The sequence below is a fragment of the Erinaceus europaeus genome, chromosome 2 (assembly GCF_950295315.1).
Source record: "Erinaceus europaeus chromosome 2, mEriEur2.1, whole genome shotgun sequence".
Lineage (NCBI taxonomy): Eukaryota > Metazoa > Chordata > Mammalia > Eulipotyphla > Erinaceidae > Erinaceus > Erinaceus europaeus.
The window spans coordinates 159731080-159755066 of NC_080163.1; the positions used below are offsets into that span (position 1 = coordinate 159731080).

General features: G+C 45.3%; 1 protein-coding gene across 6 annotated transcripts in view; it reads right to left on the bottom strand.

The window, feature by feature from the left end:
• Nucleotides 1-9421: 9421 nt before the first annotated feature.
• NOD2 (nucleotide binding oligomerization domain containing 2) overlaps nucleotides 9422-23987 on the bottom strand; it is a 55041-nt gene continuing 40475 nt past the window's right edge. For 5 of the 6 annotated variants that reach the window (XM_060185569.1, XM_060185574.1, XM_060185570.1 and 2 more), the window contains 5 exons: nucleotides 22499-22582; nucleotides 21579-21662; nucleotides 17704-17787; nucleotides 13415-13498; nucleotides 9422-10869 (listed from right to left, as the gene is read on the bottom strand). In XM_060185569.1, coding sequence (XP_060041552.1) covers nucleotides 10797-10869; nucleotides 13415-13498; nucleotides 17704-17787; nucleotides 21579-21662; nucleotides 22499-22582 — 409 coding nt within the window. In that variant the 3' untranslated portion in view covers nucleotides 9422-10796. The remainder of the gene's footprint in view (nucleotides 10870-13414; nucleotides 13499-17703; nucleotides 17788-21578; nucleotides 21663-22498; nucleotides 22583-23987) is intronic. The other variant, XM_060185572.1, reaches the window with a different exon arrangement.

The following is a 23987-nucleotide window of genomic DNA, read 5'->3' on the forward strand; positions in this document are numbered from 1 at the left end:
AGGGAGAGAAAGATAGACACCTGCAGATCTGATTCACCACTTGTAAAGTGACCTCCCTGCAGGTGGAGAACTGGAGGGTCGAACTAGGATCCTTCTGCCGGATCTTGCGTTTCGCACCCCATGTGTTTAACCTTGTACGCTACTGCCCGGCCGGCCCCTTGCAATCTCATTTTTAAAGTTTATTTTGTCATAGAAGGTAAAACTTACAGGCCAGAGATTATCACTGGACTATCTTATCCTCCTTCACCTCCTCTTTTTCAAATAAAGACAAAGTGACAGAGATAAAGAGTGAAAGAGATGGGACCAGGCAATGGTTAAGCACATACACAACAGTGTGCAAGGACCTAGTTCAATCCCCCAGCCTCCACCTGCAGGGGGTAAGCTTCACAAGTGGTGAAGCAGGGCTGCAGGTGATCTCTCTCCTTCTCTGTCTTCCCCTCCCCTCTCAATTTCTGTCTCCAGCCAATAATAAAAATAAATAAAATTTTACAAAGAGAGAGAGAGAGGAAGAAACCACAGCACAAACACTTCTTTCAATGCATTGGGGGTTGAGTTCAAACCTGGGTCATGTTCAAGAGCACTGGGCTACCTTTGGAGCCTCTATTCATCTTGTCACATATACCAAGTCATTGCCTATGACAGGGCCACTGTATACCTTGTTCCCAATATCTGGGGTGCTCTCCACTAACTCATCCCCTTCTCTTTCTTGGGACTTCCCTATTACCACCCCCTCAGAATCTACTCTAAGTCTGCAAAAGGCTTTTTCCTCCTTCCCTGAACAATAGGACTGACTACACTTCATACCCCACTGCACACACCAACCCCCCCACCTCACCACCCCGGGTCAGTTTACTTCTTTGGCTGCCTCTCCTTCCCCTCTCAACATAAGTCCCATGGGGACAGTGACATATGAAGAAGGTGGATCCGTGCTCCAAGCTGCTGCTGCTGCATTTACTCCCCAGAAATACACCATACACCTCCATCTCATCTTCCTTCTCCCTCCACCTCCCCTCCTCCTTCTTTAATTGCCAACAGGGTTATCACTGGGGCTCAATGTCTAACAAATCCATTGCTGCCAGTTACCTTTCCCCACCACTTCCCCTTAACTTCTTTCTTTCTTTCTTTCTTTCTTTCTTTCTTTCTTTCTTTCTTTCTTTCTTTCTTGTTGCTGAGGACTTATTCTGATGCAGTCTCCGCCCCCAGGTTTTTCTATGCCCCGCTAAATCCTAGAGTGCCCCCTTTCAACCAATCCTGGCCCTACACGTCACCCCTGGTTGTCGCCCAATAAAAAGCCCCCTCACCCCTCCTCTCTCTCTCTCTGGGCTCTCGGCTCTCCCTCTCTGAGGTCTCGCTCCCTGCTCTCCCCCCGCGGTCGGCCATTGCTGGCTGGCTCCACGTGGTCTGAACCAAACCTCCCCCCCCATCCTATAATAAAGATTTGTGTACCCCTTTGCTCTGGACGTCCGCTCTCTTCTCCACGGTGCAGCCCGACACCAGACCACCTCAACAACATCTGGCGCCCATCGTGTTCCGTACCCACACCACGCCCGGCCTGAGGTCTCCGAAACCGCCCAGACACAGGTAAGTGGCATCCGCCCACTTCTGTGGCCCCGCGTTTCCCTCCACCATGGGAAATTTCTCGTTTTATGAGGAGGTGTCTCAGTCATTATCTCTTGACCTGGGACAGATTCCCGCTGTCATAAAAGGTTTAATTTTCGCTACCCCTTGGATTTTTTTAACTGTGGTCGCCACTTTCAAGATATGTAAAACGTGGTATGCCATAAGGATAAGTGACCTTGAGGCTGAGGTACGAGAGTTAAATCACATGTGCTTAAGACTTAGACATCCTAAGCGATCAGCGGCTAAACCCAAGAATTCCGTTCCCACAGACACGCACACGTGTTCGGACGCTCCTCCTCTGACCCCACCCCCTTCCTCCATTCCGGTTTCAGCTCCGCCTGCGTTCCTGAACCCCGCCCCTTCCGTCCCGGTTTCAGCTTCCGTTTCAGCTCCGCCTGAGGCTTCTGCGTTCCTGAACCCTGCCCCTGCCCCTGCCGTCCCGGTTTCAGCTCCGCCTGCAGCTTCCGTTTTCCTGACCCCGCCCCTGGCCCCTGCTGCCGCGGTTTCAGCTCCGCCTGAGGCTTCCTCATCCCTGACCCCGCCCCCTGCTGATACATCACCATTAAGGGACCTAGTGGCTGAGATACGAGAGCTAAAGGATATTTTTTCACCATTTAAGGATTTTAAACCATGTGCAGTCCACCCTGGGAGCTCCGTCCCCGTAGATATGCGTTTAGTCTCCCCTGCAGCCACTACAGCAGTTTCTACTGAACTTTCCACTTCTGTAGCTCCCTCTCCCGCGCCACCGGACCAAATCCACACATTCCCAGTAAACTTGGCCCCTTCTAAACAAAACCCTCAGCCGTGGCAGCCATATTCCTCGAAAGAACTTGAAACGCTCAGGCAAGCAGTCAGGGAGGACGGTATGCACTCTCCATGGACCAAGTCCGTTTTGAGAAGCTTTTACCAGCATTTAAATACACCACAAGACTGGAAAGAACTGGCTCGTGCTGCACTCCCAGACCCACTCTATCTTCAGTGGCAGGCATGTTTCCGCGATGAGTGCTCTAGGCAATCGCAGGAAAATAGTAACAAACAGATAGAATGGAATTCTGATGCTTTGTTTGGAGCAGGAGCTTATGAATCTGGAGCTCAGCAGGCAGAAGCCAGGTTTCCAACTGGTTATTTTGAACAGGTATGTATCTGTGCAACACAAGCATGGGAAAGGGTGACCACACCTGATGTAGATCCATCAGCTCCCATTAACTCTTTTCACCAAGGCTCTGATGAGTCATTGGCGAGCTTCATCTCAAGGGTGAAGAGAAGCTTAGAGAGAAAGGTTTATAATCCTGATGTCCGCACACTACTCCTGCGCTCTATTGTCTGGGAAGGCATGACACCACAATTCCGTCAGGTATGCCTTAATCTTAAACACCTACACCCAGATAATTGGATTCTAGCGACACAGGAACTTACATCAGGCAATTATGGGACACCCGCTACGACGCAGGTCTATGCAGTTGCCCCACGTAAGCAAAACGGGGCCTGCTTTCAGTGCGGTCGCCAAGGACATTGGCGTAACCAATGTCCTGATAAGTTGCGACCACGCCTCCAGTCAGGGAAACCACGCCTCCAGCCAGAGCAACCCCGCTTTCAGTCAGGGAGCCAGAGATCACGTACTGTTTGTCCAAAATGTTGTAAGGGGTTTCATTGGAAGAGAGATTGTTGGTCCCAATTTCATAAAGATGGTTCGCCCCTGAATAGTACAAATTCGGGGCCTGAGATTTTGTGGACCACTCCTGTTTTAGAACAAGGTCACCCTTCTATGACAGTAAAGATTGGCAATATTCCTTTTAAATTTTTGATTGACACGGGGGCAGCAAAGACGATTTTAAGGCAAGAAGAGGTTCCCCAAGATTGGGAACTCATCCCTGGACCCAGTTTACATGGAATAGGAGGGATGACAAGAGCATTTTGCACACGAGACTCGCTTATGTGGGAAGACCCAGAAGGTTCTACCGGACACTTCCGCCCTTTGGTAGCTAATATTAGCACCAACTTACTGGGCAGGGATCTTCTGGAATGTCTTAATGTTAGGATATCCACAGACGCCTCTGCAGAGCGTAAAACTCATTTCCGCGATACCAGGTCTATTCAGCACCCCCAATACTAAATGCCACTGTTCGTAGCCAAACACCCCGCTTAAGCTGGCTTTCTAATGAGCCTGTCTGGGTGGAACAGTGGCCTTTACCTAGGGATAAGCTAAAAATTTTAAAAGAGCTCGTCCGAGAGCAGTTGTCCTTGGGACACATTCGTCATTCTCGAAGCCCATGGAATACTCCTGTCTTTGTGATTAAAAAGCGCTCGGGAAAATGGCGCCTCCTTCAAGATCTCCGTGCAGTAAATAAAACCATGCAGGTCTGGGGCTCCCCCAAAGGGGTTTGCCTCTTGCTTCTGCAATTCCCACGGGAATTCCAATCATAGCTATTGATATACAAGATTGTTTTTTCTCTATCCCCTTGCATCCGCGAGATTGTAAACGTTTTGCCTTCTCTGTTCCGTCTATTAATAATGCCAGCCCCGCTGATAGATTTGAATGGGTGGTGCTGCCCCAGGGTATGGCCAATAGTCCTACAATTTGTCAGGAGGCTGTTAAATCTGCCCTTGTCCCATATATTCATAAGGGCCTTAATATTTTTCATTATACAGATGATATTTTAATATGGGGAAAATCAGATACAGATCTCTATGCCTTACGTGATTTTCTCATTCCTGCATTAAAGAAAAGCGGCCTTAATGTAGCCCCTGAGAAGATACAGCTAATCCCTCCAATATCCTTCCTAGGTTCAGAGATTTCTCTAACGCAAATTCGTCCCTTAAAACCTAATGTTACCTTCCCTTCTAACCTTACTCTTGCTTCTTTACAAAGTTTTCTAGGAAATTTAAATTGGCTTAGGCAGTATCTCTATCTGCCCACAAGCTGCCTCCAACCACTGTTTGACCTGTTGAAAGGAAACAAACAGCCCTCTTCAAAATGTAAGTTAACTCCTGAGGCCTCCTTGGCACTGGAAAGGGTTAACCAGGCTCTCCAGGACATGCACCTTGTTCGATTCTCCCCCTCCTCTCCGGTAAACCTTCTAATCTTCAACTCCACCCCCACAGTAGTAGGGGCACTGTGGCAAGACCATGGGGTTCTCGAATGGCTTCACATGCCAGTAGGAGGAGCTCCAAGACTCCTCACTGAGATAGATACGTTAACATTCATGGTTCGCCAAGGGAGAAATAGGTCTGTGCAGGTCTTAGGGAAAGAACCGGATTTAATCATTCTGCCCTTTTCTCTCACAGATACAGAGTGGCTTATACGTCATCATTCCCGCTTTGCCATAAGCTTCGTGGGGTTTCCAGGACAAATAGATAACCATTTTCCTTCTAATAAATTGATAGCTTCTTTACCTCTTCTGCCTCTACTAGCACCTAAACTTTTCTCTCGGGATCCCATTCCCTATGCTCCTACAATCTTTACTGATGGCGGAAAAAGGGGAGCTGCTGCCCTTATATATTACCCAGACAAACAATCTCCTAAACCTCTCTTTACTGAGCTTCCTGATAATTCCCCTCAGTACAAAGAACTTTATGCTGTTTTTCTTGCACTAAAAGCTGTACCAGAATCCTTCAACCTTTTTTCTGACAGTGTGTATACTGTTAACTTACTTCCATGGCTTGCTCATTTGTATGTGAAAATTGATGACAACCCACTTTCCCCTCTCTTGATTCAAATCGCCTCTATGCTCTGTTCTCGAACCCAACCACTGTATATTCAACACCTTCGTTCCCACAGCCCTCTTCCTGGTTCCCTGTCCGAAGGGAATGCCGCAGTTGACCGCCTTGCCTCCACAGGAACTTTCCCAGTCTCTGTCTCTGATCCTGCTAATTTTCACTCTCTAACCCATGTTAATCTTAAAGGCCTTCAAGCTCGATTCCCTGATGTTCCTGTACCACAGTTAAAACATATCCTTGCTACATGCTCTTCTTGTGCAAATCTCATAAAGACACCTGCTATCCAGACCCTTGGGGTTAACCCCCGAGGTTTAAAAGCTAATGCTATTTGGCAAATTGATGTCACCCACATACCAAACTTTGGCAAACAAAAATATGTGTTTGTCTCAATTGATACCTTTTCTAAATTTATGTGGGCTACAGCTCAGACAGGAGAAAGTGCTAAAAAGCTTGTAAGCCATATGCTCTCTTGTTTTGCCGTTATGGGGGTCCCATTACTTTTGAAAACAGACAATACACCTATGTTTTCAAGCAAACAATTTAAAGATTTTTGTTCCCTCTGGAATATTACTCATACCACGGGCATTCCCTACAATCCACAGGGACAAGGCATTGTCGAGAGGGCCCATCAAACACTGAAGGCTCAACTAAATAAAGATAAAGGAGGAACATATCCCCCCAATATCCAGCTAGCAAAAGCCTTAACTACGTTAAATCTCTTTAATATTTACAATAACTCAGCCTTACCCCCTATTATTCTTCACTGGCAAACACCATCTACCCTCCCATCTATTAAGGTGAAATGGAGAGACCCACTCGATAAAGTTTGGAAAGGGCCTGACCCATTATTGACCATGGGAAGGGGTTTCGCATGCATTTTCCCTCAAAATTTCTCTAAACCTGTCTGGGTTCCTGCCCGCCATGTCTGACAATACCCGCAGGATGGCGCTGTTATTCCTGAAGAACAAGAAATACTACAAGAGGACCAGATGCAGGATACATCCCAGGACCCATAATACGACATGGCAGAACCTGCAAAGTCTGGCTCACAGAGACCTCTCTCCTACCCTTTCCCTGTATGTCTTATAACTGGCCAGTTGTTTTTGTGAGTGAGTGTGTTAAATGACAAAATTTTTTTTTTCTTTTTTTTGCATGACCCATCTGCTTGGAGTACTCTAAAAGGTTATTGGCCTTATATAAAAATGCTGGACGCAGTCAAAGTTTCTGGAGACGTCCAGAAACATTCCAAAATTTTTTTTCTTTCTCCCTCTTTTGAATTTTATATATAGTTTTGGTATATATGTAAGTGTTTAGTCTTAAACTGTGTGACTAATGACAGATTTAAAATTGTTTTTAAATAATGTGTTTTTATAACAAAAGTTCTTTTTCCTCCAGTTTGTTATAACTAAATGTTTATGGGTATGTCTCAAGTTTGGTAACACTAACTTAACAGTCAGAAGTGTAACCCTACAGCTACACTTTTACCAGACAAGGTAAAAATTAATTGTTAAGGTAACTTACTATTTAGGTAAAAGTCTAAATGTTCAACGTGACTATTCATTCCCAAAACTAAACTATATAAATTTTATATACAGGACACCTTTGAAGGGCCCCCAAAGGTGCCCTGTAAACTATCTTGTGGAAATTAATCCACAACAGATCTGGCATCAATCTGGCACTGTAAACGTTAAAATCATTGTCACGAATATGCGTTAACTCTCTAAGCAATTTGAGTCTGTTTAAAATACATATTTTAGCTAAAATTGGTCTCAAGATCCTGCAGTAGAGGCTGCTACAGGAGGTAACATTAGATGACCTTTTAATAAATCATAAAGAGATTCTAAACCAATTATAATCATCGAGGTATCAACTATAACAAACCTATAACTTGTTACCAGTTCAAATTAACCATGAGAAGCAGATTGTTTGTGTTTCTTTCACAGGAATCCCGGAAAAACCATCTGAACCCCTGCACACCCTGACGTCACTCACTAGATGGCACGACTACCGTGGCACACCCCCCGAAACCCTAGATGTCACTTAACGTGATCTGAAGAACCTGATACACAAATTCCAAGGACAGAACTTTCTTCATGCCTGGTTACCGTTCCTGCTCCTGACCTGCTTGTTACGTGTTGGCAGTTCCAGCTAGCTATCTACAAAAGAGCAACATTCCAGCGGCTGATCTCCCTCATGCAGCGTTGCATCCCCTGCCAATTCCTCCCCTAGCCATCTACTTCGGACTGAGACTTGTATCGGACTTTCTGACATACCCTATATACATTTTACACAATTTTGAAGCAGCTTATTTCCCTTCACGCTGCTGGGTTTTCATAGACTGATCCTGAGTAATTCATAGACTTTACAGACTGTTGCCTTGAGGACTATACAATGCCAAATAGCCCCTCTGTTTGGTGGGTCATGCCTCCCGCCTCCCCCTCATTATGTACCCTTGCCCTTTTCCCCACCCAAACAGGGAATGTTCCTTTACACACCAATCCTTCCCTTCACACCACACTGACTTTTACTTCTCCCCTTCGTGTCCCTTCCTATTTTGTTATGTCATTTAGGCTTATGCCCAAAAGGTTTCTGCCCCATGATAGTCTTTTATAGACTTTGTACATCTTATGCAATTACTAGATAGAAAGATAGAAAAGATGTAGAGATACTGTGAAAAGATGGTTGAGCAGGCTGCGCTTAAACCTATGAGATGAGTCTCTCCAGGTAAGTCTCTCTCTCTAAAGAGGGGTTGAGCACAGGAGGACGTTTAAATCTCACAAGGTTGGCAGCCATTTAAGCCTTCCCTCCTCCACAGAAAGTCCTACATCTTCCCACCTGAGCATGGCATTCCTCTAAAACATTTAAGCATGCTCCATTTTTCTTTACTGTGTCCATTTAGATATAAAGGGATAGGAGGAGATGTTGCTGAGGACTTATTCTGATGCAGTCTCCGCCCCCAGGTTTTTCTATGCCCCGCTAAATCCTAGAGTGCCCCCTTTCAACCAATCCTGGCCCTACACGTCACCCCTGGTTGTCGCCCAATAAAAAGCCCCTTCACCCCTCCTCTCTCTCTCTCTCTGGGCTCTCGGCTCTCCCTCTCTGAGGTCTCGCTCCCTGCTCGCCCCCTGTGGTCGGCCATTGCTGGCTGGCTCCACGTGGTCTGAACCAAACCTCCCCCCCCCATCCTATAATAAAGATTTGTGTACCCCTTTGCTCTGGACGTCTGCTCTCTTCTCCACGGTGCAGCCCGACACCAGACCACCTCAACAACACTTTCTTTCTTTATTTATTTCTTTCTTCCTTTCTTCCTTCCTTCCTTCCTTTCTTTCTTTCTTTCTTTCTTTCTTTCTCTCTTTCTTTCTTTCTTTTTTGATAGAGACAGAGAGAAGTGGGGAGGGGAGGGGGGATTAAGGGAGAGTGTAAGAGAGACACTTGTAGCAGCTTCACCACTTGCAAAGTTTCCTCCCCTTACAGACGGGGACTAGGGGCTGGAACCCAGTTCCTTAAGCATGGTAACGTGTGCTCTTACCAGGTGTGCCACTGCCCAGCCCCTCCATCTTCCTTTTGATCTCCTTTATCAGGAACAATGGTCTGAATAGAAGCCAACACCACTGACGAAGAGAACCCACAGGCAGGTTCACACAGGAGTGCAAGGAGAAGCCACAGCACTGTGCTGAGCAGGCGCCTGTGCTCATTTGATGCAGCTAAGAGTGACTTCAACAAGGGCTGCCCTGGAGACAGCTCACTGGGGAGCAATGTGTCCCTCCCACCCCCCACTCCCACGACCCACCACCACCTTCTCCACCCCTCTGCAGTCAAAGCTTTACTGCTGAGCTATAGCCCCCTTTACCCCTCTGCTATTCAAGCCTCCTAGAGTCACCAGGACAGGACTCCTGGCCCCAGGCAATGTTCACATTTGTCACAGTCTTTCATTTGGGGCATCAGGAGGCTCCTTCAACATCTTCAAACATCAAGCTGGCTTAGACTTCTTCTAATCTGAAGTCAAAAGTTTCGGATTTTGATTACAAGGTTATTTCTGAGAAATGCTGTTACCTTTGGGCAATAAATCACTGAGCCAAAAATACCATTTTCCTCCTTCAAGTGGAACATTTTGGTTTTTTTTTTTTTTTATTTGACAACTTTCAAGAATATGTTTTCAGTGCCGGGTCACCATGAAGACAGCACTGGAGATAATTTTCTCCACTGTGGTTATTTACAGCATAAAGCCCATAGTTGTGTTCTCCATACAAATACAAACTTGGGAGAACAGAACAAAGTGGTTTATAAATGTTTGCCAGTCTTTACAAATAATAACATTTAAAATAATTAACACTCCCACCTGAAAGCATACAAGGGATTCAACATGTATCACTTTGAAAACTATGAAAAAAAAAGCAAAACAAAAAAAAAAATACTGCTTTATAAGGAAGGGCTTTTGATTTTGTCCGTATCAACTCTTGATCCAGTAATTTAGACTCCAAAGGCAAATAAACTTGGTTTCTGGTGATTTTTTTTTCTTTTCTTCGTCTTCTTTTTTTGTGAGTAGATTTGGCAAGTCCACTACTGTCAGAGTTCAGTTCACAGGCATCAACCAAGATGCTAGTGGAGCCCATTCAAAAGCCCAAGTTCCAGGTTCCTTTTTTTCTTTTTCTTTTTTAAACCAGAGCACTGCTCATCTCTGGTTTATGGTGGTGGTGAGGATTGTACCTGAGATCCTTGGTGCCTCAGGCAATAAAGTCTTTTTGCATAACCATTATGTTGTTATACCAGCCCCCAGGTTCCTTTCTAAAAGCTTCACTTACAGCTTGAATTTCCAAAGGCTTAACTGAAGTGTCCCTGAGGTCTCTGGAAATAAAGGTCCAGTAGCTGTTGTGTGGTCATATTTTTCTTGCAGATCTAGTTTGTGTCCCTTTTTAATTAGTTGTGTCCCTTTTCAATTATGTCTTAAATATCAGACAGGTGAGCAGGGTAATCTGAAGCCCCCCCCCCCCCCCGGCTGTAGGGTCTGGGGGGTAAGAGGGTTGAGGTGGTTAGGAGGGGACTAGCAAAGCTGAGGACTTTGAATTCTCAACTTCAAGGCCAGTGCCGTAGAAGAGGTGAGGCCTGGGTGAGGCGTGGAACCACATGTGGGGAATAGCAAGGATGGCTTGAGACATGACACAGCTGAAGGCTGCTTTCTGAACACCCCTTTTTGTCTGGAAAGGAGTGGGAAGGGGATTTTGCACTGCTGACCCATGTCAGTTCAGCTAGTGGCTGGTCCTGTCCACATGCCATGGACTGAATCTTGAGAAGAGATCTGAGGCCAGAGCAGGTAATGGAGACATCTGTCTTTAAGGTAGATGGGGTGAGTCCAGAGGGCAGGCCAGGATTTGCTGCCAGAGTTGACCTGGCTCCTGGGATCCAAGTCAATAGCCTCCTCACAAAAGGAGAACGGAACGGTGGCCTCGGAGAGGAGACAGTCAGAGTAAGAGTCTGGCATCTCTGTGGCTAAGCTTCTCCATTTCCTCTGGAGAGAAAGAATTTCCTCGGAGCCTGCAGGGGAGGAAGTGAAGAGAGGTCTGAGGGAGGCCAGAGACAGCAAAGCACGCACATGCCCTTGGGAACTGCTGCTTTGTAAGTCCATGCCCTCCCTGTAGGCCTGGCCCTCTGGTCCCACGGCAAGCCACCATGGGAGGAAAAGTGTGAGCTGGTCTGACCCTCAGTCATCACCCATCACTCGTGAATCATTGCATCTGATGAAAGCAGCCACCAGGACTCTGCAGAGAGCCTACACGACTGACCCAGCCAGCCCTGACTCCCAAAGGCAGACAGATCTTTTTACAGCAACAGCAGAATCTGTCAAGAATGCAGTGACCAAGTGCCCAGGCTAGCTGGAGCTCCCATAGCAAGAAGTGAGAAACATCAGAGCTCTTAAAATATCAAGCTGATGCGGGCTAGCTCCCCCGGGGATGCAGAATGTGACATTTCTTAGGTCTTTGCAATGGTTTTAAAAAGAAACTCATGGTTGACCCAGCAGCAATGAGCCTCAGAGGCTCCAGGAACTGATTATACAGCTATGCAGAAGAAAACTTCTCTATCATGGTACAGATTTGTAGAAGACTTTACTTTTATTATTTTTAATTGAAATTTATAAATAAGGGGGGGGAGTAACCATGTGATGCCACGGATCAAACTTGGGACCTTATGCTTGAGAGTCCAACATTCTCAAGTCATCTATACGTCTTTATTTTTCACTTCATCATCATCATCATTTTAAAAAATATTTTATTTATTTTTGATAGAGATGCAGAGAGACAGAGACAGAGAGAGAGAGAGAGAGAGAGAGAGAGAGAGAGAGAGAGAAACATCAGAGCACTGCCCAGCTCTGGCTTATGGTGGTGTGGGTGATTGAACCTGGGACTTTGGAGCCTCAGGTATGAGAGTCTCTTTGCATAACCATTATGCTATCTACTCCCCCATCCCTCTTTTTTTTTTTTTTAAAGATTTTATTTATTTATTCATGAGAAATGATAGGAGAGAGAGAAAGAACCAGACATCATTCTAGTACATGTGCTGCCAGGTATTGAGCTCAGGACCTCATGCTTGAGAGACCAATGCCTTGAGACCAATGCTTGAGAGACCACTGTGCCATCTCCCGGCCCACTTTTTTTTTTTTAACCAGAGCACTGACCAGCTCTGGTTTATGGTGTGTGGATGATTGAACCTGGGACTTTGAAGCCTCAGGCATGAGGGTCTTTGCATAAACATTATGCTATCTTCCCCCATTCTCACTTCATCACAGTTATCTACAGTTGCTGCTGCTTTGAGATGATATATATACTTTATTTTTTTTTTGCCTCCAGGGTTATTGCTGAGGCTCAATGCCTACATGACAAATCCACTGCTCCTGGAGGCTATTTTTCCCCTTGTTGCTCTTTTTGTTTTATCATTGTTATTATTGTTGTGGTTGTTGCTGTCGTAGTTGTTGGATAGGACAAAGAAAAATCTAGAGAGGAGGGGAAGGCAGAGAGGGGGAGAGAAAGATAGATACCTGCAGACCTGCTTCACTGCTTATGAAGTGACCTCCCTGCAGGTGGGCAGCCAGGGGCTCGAACCCAGTTCCTTATCCAGTCCTTGTGCTTTGCGCCAGGTGTGCTTAACCTGCTGTGTTACTGCCTGGCCCCCTTGAGATGCTTTCTGATAGGTGGATAAACCTACACATTTAGAGTGAAGGCCATAGGGTTCCAGGAATGAGGCAGGTAACATAACAAAGGGGCTCAAGATAAGAGGAGGGGGTGCAGTTAGTTAGCCCTTCCTCTGTTCTGCTTAAGTACTTACTGACATTCCACAGTGGGCCATAGTTCTTAGGTTTTTTGTTTTTGTTTTTTTTTAATTAATGAGAAAGGAGGAGAGAGGGAAAGAACCAGACATCACTCTAGTACATGTGCTTCCAGGGATTGAACTCAGGACCTCATGCTTGAGAGTCCAATGCTTTATCCACTATGCCACCTCCCAGACCACCCTAGGTTGTTTTTTGAGAAAACCCTGAAATATGGATTTTTCTTATAGGGAATCCCTTATTTTTAAAATATTGGTTCCCAGCCCAGTGCATGACACACAGTAGCAATCACTCACATCATGTTATACTCAGGGAAACCTTTCAATTTCTTATCCAAATGATAAATAGATCCCTAGAAGCAAGGAACTTTAAAGTTAGGCCTCAATGCTCCTTTCAAATATACGAAGGACTAGGGCTCCAGAGTGATGCAGAACTGGATGCACTGTGCAACACGTCTAGTCCACTTGCAACCACAGAGACACAAGACTAATCCAAAGCCCTGGCCTTGTGAAGACAGACAGGAAGCTGAGGGGTGGGGTTGGGGGGGGGGCACAGTCTCTTTCTTCAATCATACTTCCCATTCCCACCCTTTAGCTTAGAGAAACAGACCTTACCCAGGTAACAAAACAAACAAACAAACAAACAAACAAAAATAGCCCTAAGGTATCCTCATGTTCTCTGCTTTAAGCCCATTTTATAGAAAGGGGAACTGAGGCTCTGGGAGTCAGGAGGAGGGAGGAGGCCTGATTGGGGCCTTACCAGACTTCCTGGATGGTGTTATTTCTTTCGAGGGCCTGCAGGAGGGCCTCTGCCCCCAGGTCGGTGATGCCATTATTGGACAGCCTAGAGAGGAAGACAGAGTGGCAAGCTTCAGGGATGCCCAGTTCTCCTGGTTCTGTCCCACTGAAGGAGGCATTGGGAGTTGCCACTGAAGCCTGTGAGTCCCTTTCAAGTCTGAGATTCTCAGTGAGGGCTTCCACTACCATTCCGTGTTTCATGTGAAATGCACCCTTCTCTCTTCCAGTCACCAGATTCCTTTACTTGGTAGCTCCTCCCTTCAGTACCTGTATTTTAGTGCTAGGGGTTTGAATCCAATGTCTACCACTGCCTTTTTTTTTTTTTTTTTGGATTACAAGTAAATTCTTCCCAATCCCATCTGTAAAGTAGGTCCAAAAGAGCAGTCACCTTATGTGGCAGAAAATGGCATAACCTAAAGCACCAAGTGGGACTGGACAGTGGCTCACCCAGTAGAATGCACATGTTACTTACTAAAGCACCGAGCACCATGCTGAATAATCAACGAATCTAACAAAGATTTTCCTCTGGGGGCCTGGTTGGGACAGGAACAGAAAGTAGAGAAAATGGGGGTGGGGAGATGGTACCAGACTGTCAGGGGCGCTGGAGCAAGAGCTGCCAAGTGCACCAATGTGGCTCCTTAGCTCGTTGCTCCAAATTCTAGATGATGCCGAGGGCTTGTCTTCTGTCTCCTCCACATCAACAGGACCTTCTAGAAGCTGACTCTAAGGCAATGCTGTAGTAACAGGTCCCACTTGCTGAGCTCCTCCTGTGCACACACTTGACACACTACCATTTGTACAGAAATAAATGGCAACAGTAGGCCCCTATCCTTGGCTGCCAGGCTCTAGAGCTCACATACTTGTTTGGCAGTGCTAAGCCTTGATATAACAAAAAGGGGCTGGGTGGTGGTATAATTGGTAGAGCATAACTGTTACAATGCCCAAGACCAGGATTCAAGCCCTCAACCCCCATCTACAGAGGGAAAACTTCACAAGTGGTTAGACAGTGCTACAAATCTTTCTCTCTTCCTATCTCCCTTTTCCCTCTCAGTTTCTTTGTCCCATCAATCAATAAATATTGAAAAAGAAGGATGCTGGTCTTTTTCTTTTTTAAAAATAAAATTTTTATTATCTTTATTTTTATTGGATAGAGACAGCCAGAAATTGAGAGGAATGGGGAGATAGGGAGAGAGACAGAGAAATGCCTGCAGCCTTGCTTCACCACTTGTGAAGCTTTCCCCTGTGCAGATGGGGACTGGGGGCTCTTATCTGGGTCTTTGCACACTGTAACAACTGAGCTCAGCCAGGTGCGCCACCACCGCCCCCTTTCTTTTTCTTTAAAACAACAATAACAACAACATACTCTCTCTCTCTCTCTCTCTCTCTCTCTCTCTCTGTTAAAGAGCCAACAAAGGAGGCGGGTGACATAGCTTAATGATGCTGAAATATATATATATATATATATATATATATATATATATATATATATATATATATACATACACATATACATACATTCCGCTGGGTCTCTGTGCCTGTGCTATGAATCCACTGTTATTGGAGGCTTTTTCATTCCATTTTTTTTTTCTATTTTCTTTAATAGGACAGAGAGAAATTTAAAAGAGGAGGGGAACTAGAGAGAGAAAGAGAGACACCTGCAGATCTGTTTCACCACTTGTAAAGCTTCCCCACTGCAGGAGGGGGCCAGGGTCTTGAATCCAGGACCTTGTGCATGGTGTGCACTCAACTGGGTCTGCTACTGTCCAGCCCCTTGGTGCTGCTGAATTATACAACTCTCAGTAAGACAACACAGTGTGACACAGCCCCACCTGCCATCACCAGGCACTGAGGAACCTAAGTGGACTAAGTCTGGGTCCCCATGGAAGACGAACCTGCCACCTCCATACCTGGTCTGTTATTGACCAGGTATGGCTGCAGGGCTCATGTGTGCAGAAGCGGGTGCTCCAGCTCAGATGGATCCAGACTTCACCCAAGTGACAAGCGGAAGTGTTTGCCCCAAACATTTGGCAGTGTATTGGCCCCTGCAGAGGAGCATAGACTAGTGCTGCCAGAGTAGACAGCAGGCTGGCAGCAAGGCCCTAGCGAGCTCCCAGCAGCAGCTGCCTGCCTGTCTCTGCTGGCAAGGTCTTTCTTTGCATTCCATTTGCCAGGGCAGGTGCCAACCTCTTCCAGCAGCAGGAGCCATCTGATGATGCTCTGGCATCCCCCCTGAAGCAAGGCCTGTGCTAACATGGCAGGAAGCAGTGCCTGCCTGGTAGAGCAGCCACACAGCCTGTGCCAGTCACCACCAGGGAGCCAGCAAACACCAAGCCGCCTTCTCCTAGGGCTGTGACTACCTGCTCCCTTTGATGGTCCAGATCACTTATCCACCAAGAGTGCCACTGTCTGTCTGTCAGCTCCTAGGCCCCCAGGGTACCTCTGACCTTTTATCAGAGATCCCACTATCACCATTTTAACTCCAGTGACCTCTCCATTTTTTACCTGGGAGATTACATGGGTCTCCTCACTGGTCTGGTCTGCTTGCTCCCATCTCCCCACCTTCCCATCTTCTTCCACAGAGCAGCAAGGGTGGTTTTTGACAATTTTTTTTTTAAAGTCATCTTTATTTATTTGATAGAGACAGCCAGAAATTGAGAGGAAGGGGGAGAGAGGGAGGGAGAGAAGCAGAGAGACACCTGCAGCCCTACTTCACCACTTGCGAAGCTTTCCCCTACAGGTAGGGACCAGGGGCTTGAACCCAGATCCTTGTGCACTGTAACATACACTCAAACAGTTCACCACCACCCGACCCCACAAGGGTGGTCTTTGTATGGTATGAACCAGATTGAGCAGTGCTCTGAGCAAACCCTCTGTAGGGGACAAGCAGGATAGCTCATTGGGATAGTGTACTTTGGCATACACACAACACAGGTTCAAACCCGGTCTCTACTGCACTAAAGGAAGCTTTGGTGCTATGGTCTATCTGTCTAACTACCTATATATTTGTCTGAAAAGTATTGATTAAGAGTGGTGAAGTCCTGGTGACAACAAAAACAAAATATATTGGGTTGTCAGAAAAGCCATGGATTATTTTTCTATGTTTTTCTATGAAACAATGAGTCATGGCTTTTCTAATAGCTCAATATATTAAAAAATAAAAACAAAACAAAACAACCCTTCTGAAGGTTTCTCAAGGCCCTTAGCATAAGACCCCCAAATCTTCCTCCATATGGTACACACACACACACACACACACACACACACACACACATACTGTGTGTTTACACAGGCCCTTCTGTTCTTAAGACCACCAAGCTTGCTTCTGCCAAGGACCTTGGCAGTACTGTGCCCATCTGGAACATGCTTCCCTGGGACCTCATCTTGACAGAAAACTTCTTGTTATTCTGGTTTCAATTCAATGCCACCTTCTCAGAGAGGCCTTCCCAGAGCAACAATTACCTTGGCCCTTCCTGCATATAGTCACTCCCTATAACACATCTCTCTTACATTCTCTTTAGAGCACTTAGACTATTGGAAATGACCTTGCATATTTCATAGTCCATTATCTGTTTCCCCTTCATCCCATTATAATTTCAGAGCTCAGTGAGCAGTGACCTGCTATGTCCTGTCTCAGTACCTAAATCGAGGTATGGATGCTTGACAAATAGATGCACAAAGGAATAAATGCACACACAAATGCATATCTGCCCATATAACTCAAGAAAACAAGGGAAGATGAGAGATGGTTCTGGAAAAGGCACATTTTCCAGAAGCCACGCTTTCAACAACCCCTCAGTTTCTACCTCTAACTCTGAGGGTCTCTTACTGGGACTGTCCACCCTCTGCCTGAAAGCTTTTTACTGAGGAGCATGTACAGGGCAGGGGGAAAGTGAACACATGAGGATAGGCAGCTGGCAGATATATATACACCTTAGTGGGGCAGGGCCTCCTAGAGCTCCCCAGCAGTGCTGAGTCCTTTGTAGCCTTGGTAAGACTTCCTTTATTGGTATGTTCTTTTGCCTCATCTCACTTCATTCCTCTCTCCTCAGTGTTTTTTCTAGTCACCTCCCAAGTAAACAGCCTGCACTAGAATCCTTATCTGCATCTAGGAGAACTCAGACAAGAACAATTGCCTGCTGGCAGACTACCTCCGGAGTCAGCCAGGCAGAAAGCTGCTCCCATCTCTGACTCAGAAATGCCCCCTCCCACATCCAGTTGCTCCTATCCCAGCTCCTGTTTACAAGTTCTTACTTCAGGATTTTCAGACTCGCATTTCTCTGAAGTCCGTCAGTGAGAGAGCACACACCTTCATCTTGGAGATGGTTCTCTTCCAGGCTGGCAAGAAGAGAGAGAACTTGGTTGATATGGTAACGTTTATTATGGAAGATGGTGTCAATAAGGATTATCCCACATACTCTCCATTTAGAAAACCCAACATCTGAAAATCTACATTTGCAAAACAGGGAGGGGGAGGGAGAGAAAGAGATCAAATCAGCTATGTTGGTCCTTACCTCCAGGAGCAGATTTGGAAGACAATTCATCCCAGATGTCCCAGTTACCCAATATTCACTGTCTCTTTCTCCTTTAGTAATGGAAGACTATGGGGGCTGGGTGGTGGTGCACCTGGTTAAGCACACACATTACAGTGTGCAAGAACATGAATTCAAGCCCCTGGTCCCCACCTGCAAGAGGAAAGCTTCGCGAGTGGTGAAGCAGGGCTAGAGGTGTCTCTCTGTCTCTTTCTCTCTCCTTCCCCCTCCTCTCTCAATTTCTCTCTGTCTCTATCCAGTAATAAATAAATAAAAATAAAAAACAATGGAAGCCTAGCTTCCTTTGGGGGCAGACATGTGCTTGGTGAAAGATGACATTTCCACTTTCCACAGCAATCAGCAATGGCCAAGTGACATTTGCATGGCCATCAGTCAACTCAGAAGGGGATATGGATAGAATGGGACTTCTAGGAGTGCCCTTTAAAGAACTATTGTCCTGTGTCTTTTGCCCTTTTTGTATACACAGACTGCATATTGGAGATCAGAAGGACAGTCATCTTGTGGCCCTGATTTAACCAAACATGAAGATGAAGCCTTGTTGGTCTTCATCAGCTGGTTAATGAAAAATAAACCCTCAGGGGTCAGGCGGTAGCGCAGCGGGTTAAGTGCACATGGCACAAAGTGCAAGGACCAGCTTAAGGATCTCAGTTCGAGCCCCTGGCTCCCCACCTGCAGGGGGGTCACTTCACAGGTGGTGAATCAGGTCTGCAGGTGTCTATCTTTCTCTCTCCCTCTCTGTCTTCCCCTCTCCTCTAGATTCCTCTCTGTCCTATCCAACATCAGTGACATCAACAACAATAATAGCCACAACAATGATAAAACAATAAGGGCAACAAAGGGAAAAAATAGCCTCCAGGAGCAGTGGTGCAGGCACCGAGCCCCAGTAATAAATAACCCTAGAGGCAAAAAAGAAAAATATAGGTGGAACTTTTCTGTCACTTGTGGTCTAACATAGTCATAAAAGATACAGTTACAATGAGACACTCTTCTAAAAAGAAATCCTAGGTGGTGGGGCTGGGCAGTGGTACAACTGGTAGACTGCACATATTACAATGTGCAAGGACCTGGGTTCAAGCCCCCAGCACCCATCTGCAAGAGATAAGCTTCACTAGTGGTGAAGTAGTACTGTAAGTATCTCTCTCTCCTGCTGTATACCTACCATTCCCTCTCAAATTATCTCTAATACAACAAAGTAAATTGAAAGCCAGGGCTGGGTGGTGGCACAACTGGTTGAACATACGTATTACAATGTGCAAGGACCCGGGTTCAAGCCCCTGGTCCCCACCTGCAGGGGGAGAGCTTTGCAAGTGGTAAAGCAATGATGCAGGCGTCTCTCTGTCTCTCTCCCTCTCTACCACCCCCTTCCCTTTTGATTTCTGGCTGTCTCAATCCAATAAGTAAAGATAATTAAAAAATAAAAATAAATAAACTGAAAGCCTAGGTGGCATATCTAGTCAAAGGATACTCAATGGCACATTGGCAATGCTAGTGAGCTCCACCAATAAATAGCCAAGGCCCAGCCACAAAATTCATTCTGTGTATACATTCATAGGTTTTAGGGTCTATCTGCTTCCTGAAAAAAAAACAGTATGCATTCAGCATTTTTATCTCCCTGATGTAATCTAAAACTGTTCAAAACAGGTCATAAGAAAACTATCTGAGCTATATCTGCAGGGTGGAAAAGTGAGCCTCAGTTTCAAGTCAACAGTGTAATTATGATTCATAGTTCATCTTTTCACTTCCCCCCCAAGCTTCATCCCACCACCTAAGGTGAAGCTGATGCTAATATTCAGTGTTCTGGGTGGGGCTCTGAGATTCACTTTGAGGGAGTAAAAGAGGAGCGGGAGCAGTCAGAGTACTTATAGTCACAGGAGCACCAGCAACTGCAGCAGTGAGAATCCCACTGTGACAGCTTCACATGCTTGGCAGAAGCTGCGCTGAGCTCTAACAGGTATGATATCATCCAGTTCTTACACACTATTTCATACTTAGAAGCATTCCTCGGCATAAGGTTCCCGGTTCGAACCCCGGCTCCCCACCTGCAGGGGAGTTGCTTTACAGGTGGTCAAGCAGGTCTGCAGGTGTCTATCTTTCTCTCCTCCTCTCTGTCTTCCCCTCCTCTCTCCATTTCTCTCTGTCCTATCCAACAACAATGACAACAACAATAATAACTACAACAATAAAACAACAAGGGCAACAAAAGGGAATAAATAAATAAAATAAATATTTTTTAAAAAAGAAGCATTCCTATCCTTGCTTTATAGGTAAGAAATCTGAGATTCAGAGACTGCTATGTGATTTGCATGAGATCAGAGCGTGGACCTAACCATAGGCCACATGGAGGCCACGAGCACAGCAACAGGTCATAGGTCACTTAGTATAAACAAACAAACAGGGGGCTGGGCAGTAGTGCACTGGGTTAAGCACACATAGTACAAAGTACAAGGACCAGCGTAAGGATTCTGGTTTGAGCCATAGGCTCCCCACCTGCAGGGATCATGTCACAAGTGGTAAAGCAAGCCTGTATGTGTCTATCTTTCTCTCCTCATCTGTCTTCTCCTCCTCTCTTGATTTTTCTCTGTCCTATTCAATAAAATGGAAAAAAATGGCTGCCAGGATACGTAGTGGTGGCACCAAGCCTCAGTGATAACCCTGGAGGCAAAAATAAATAAATAAACAAACAAAAACCAAACAAATAAATAAATTGACATCTACAAGCCAGATTCTACAAGCTGCATGCCTTCAGGACAAATACAAAAATCATTTGATCACCCTCTTTATTCAGACTAATCCATAGATAAGACCAGGAGAGGAAGGAAGTCCATATAGAAATGTTAAAGGCTAGAAAGGACTGGTAGGACATATTCAAAGTTTGAATGGAAAAAAAAAATGTCCACCCAGGGGCTGGGAAGACCGCATAATGGTTATTCAAGGAGATGCTCATACCTGAGGCTTCAAAGACCCAGATTCAATCACCTGAACCACCATAAGCCAGAGATAAGCAGTGCTCTGGTAAAAATAAAAATTAAAAATAGCCAATAAAGGAAAAAAAATTAAAAAGAAAAGATGTCCACCCAAGAAGACTGTCTCTAGCTAGGCTATTAATCAAGTCTGAAGGAGCAGTGAAGAGCTTTTCAGATAAGCAAGAGTTAAAGGAATTCCCTACCATGAAACCATTCCTGCAAGGAATACTAAAGGGACTTAGATCCACAGGAAAATACAGAATGCTCTCTCTCTCTCTCTCTCTCATATGGGGTGAGTAAAGTAACAAAGCAAAGGAATAAGCAAAGTCAAAAGGAGACAAGCCTTTGGTGTTGGAAGGCAGAAGTGGGGCTAGCTAGAAGGCTGGGGTTAAGAAGGGTGGGTTGGGAAGGGTAGAGGGGATTCAATAGACTTTGGTGGAGAGATTTTGGTGCTTTGGTGAAAGGTCAGGTATAACATGCAGTGGACAACTGTACTTCTGAAATGCTTGTAGTCTTGTAAACAAAAAAGCTACCTCAAAAACAAACTACTAATTAAAATTTCTAAACGGAAGACCATATGTCCCTCCCCAAGCAAGGCATCCTCCAAACTCACCAGAGTTCTTCCAACACTGCATTCTTTTCCAACATCACTGCTAAGGCTTGAGCACCCACACTGCCGATGTTGTTTCCTACCAGGCTAGATCATCAGGGAATAAGAACATGTCAGAGCAGTGAGGACCTCAGAAAAACAGCTAACTGGTGAGGAGGAAAAATGCATAGCACGCAAAGCTGTACTTTCCCTGTCTGCTCCATTTTAGACATGACTAATTAATTCAAGAGTTATTATTATTATTATTATTAATTAATTAAGCCCAGAGCTAGTCTTAGAACCCCCTCCCAACATGGTGTACTGGGCAATCACTACTAACAGGTTGGAGCTGGTCCTTGAAATCACATGAATGTGATCCAGTCCAAGAGTTTTAATTTTAGATGGTGGATTAAGATGCTTGAGCAGAGAAGGGTCACTCAAAAGTCGCCCACAAAGACTCAAAAGTCCTAAGTCCAAACCTAATCCTATTGTCTAAGACAGAAAGATGAAAATGAATTTCACTTGGATGGAGCTTGAAAGAGTCATGTTAAGTGAGATCAGCCAGAAAGAGAAAGATGAACATGGGATAATCCCACTCATAGAAGTTGAAAAATAAGAACAGCAGGGAAAACACTAAGCAGAACTTGGACTGGGTTTGGTGTATTGCACCAAAGTAAAAGACTCTGGGGTTGGGGGTAGAGTTCAGGTCCTGGAACATGATGGCAGAAGAGGACCTAGTGGGGGTTGGATCACTATGTGGAAAACTAATAAATGTGACACATGTCCAAACTACTATATTTTACTGTCAACTGTAAACCATTCATCCAATAAAGGGAAGAAGAAAAAAAAAAAAGAAGTTCAAAGACCTCCAAAACTAATCCAAGTTCCACTTTCCTACTGGTTCCATCCACCATGATAGTGACAAGATAGAGCCTGAAGCTTACCTGAGCCACTTCAAGTTTGTGTGGTCACCCAAGGCTTCAGCCAAGGCCTGGGCTCCTTTGTCCCCCACCTTGTTGCCCCAGAACCTGAAAAAGCCAAAGAAACAACCCACGAATGTATACACAGAATTAATTTTGTGGCTAGGCCTTGGCTATTGGTGAGGCCCTCCTATGGGTTCCAGGCATGTACTCACTAACAGAGTTCCTCTCTAAGGTTCCAGATGGAGGGGCAGGCCCAACCCCAGAATGGTGTCCATGGGGCATGTAGGTTGCAGTCAAGTGGACTTGCCTCCATTTTTTTTCCCAGTGGGATAGTCAAAGTTCACTTAGATTTTTCAGCAGCTTTAAATTAGACTTTCAGAACAGCAACAGCCCATGCAGTCCGGATCTCCAGGGCTAGGGACATACCCTCAATGACAGTTCAGTTCACATGGATGGGGCATTTTCTGACAATTAGGCCAGATCTGCTTCTTTCACTATGATGTGGGACAACCCAGAAGCCACCTAACACTTTTTCCTCTACTTTTATTGGGATAATCGGCACACACTTGTATAAATTTAAGGTGTAATGAAGAATTATTTAATATATGTGCATGACAAAATTGTCATAATAAGTTTAGTTAAGATTTATCTCTTTACATAGTTATAAACTCTTTTTTCTTTTTCTTTTTTAAATATTTATTTATTCCCTTTTGTTGTCCTTGTTGTTTTATTGTTGTAATTATTATTGTCATCATCACTGTTGGATAGGACAGAGAGAAATGGAGAGAGGAGAGGAAGACAGAGGTGGGGGAGAGAAAGACAGACACCTGCGGACCTGCTTCACTGTCTGTGAAGCGACTCCCCTGCAGGTGGGGAGCTGTGGGCTTGAACCGGCATCATTATGCCGGTACTTGTGCTTTGCACCACCTTGCTTATCCCACTGTGCTACTGCCTAACTCCCACAAACTCTTTTTCTATGTGAGAACTCTTAGTAGCTTTCATGGTACTATGTTACTTAGTACCACATAGCAGTGGTAACTATAGTCATCATGCTGTATGTCACATCTCTTATTTCATCAACCAGCTCTTTCTCCCTCGATCTCTCCAAACATCTCCATTTCCCTTCCCCTCCTGAGTGATCTACCACAGACCCATGGTAACTTGAAAACATCTCTTTTCCAAAATGGAGACCACCTCATAGCTTGGGAGCCAACTATGTTACATGTGGGACATAAGTCTGCAATGTATGTGCATGAGTGAGTGAAGAGGGCCAGCCAGTAATGCTCACTGAACTTGCATTCACTAGATAACTCCTGTCTGAGCTCTGGCTGTGTGTCAACAGTGCTCTGTGCCCTGGGGAATGTAACAATGGAATAGTAAGACACTTGGAAACTGAACAAGGGAGATGACTCAAAAGTAGTTCACCTGCCTCATTTGCCTGAAGCCCTGGGTTCAATTCTAAAAAAAAAGTGCAGCCTAAGTGTGCATCAGCACTCATGAAACACGCTTG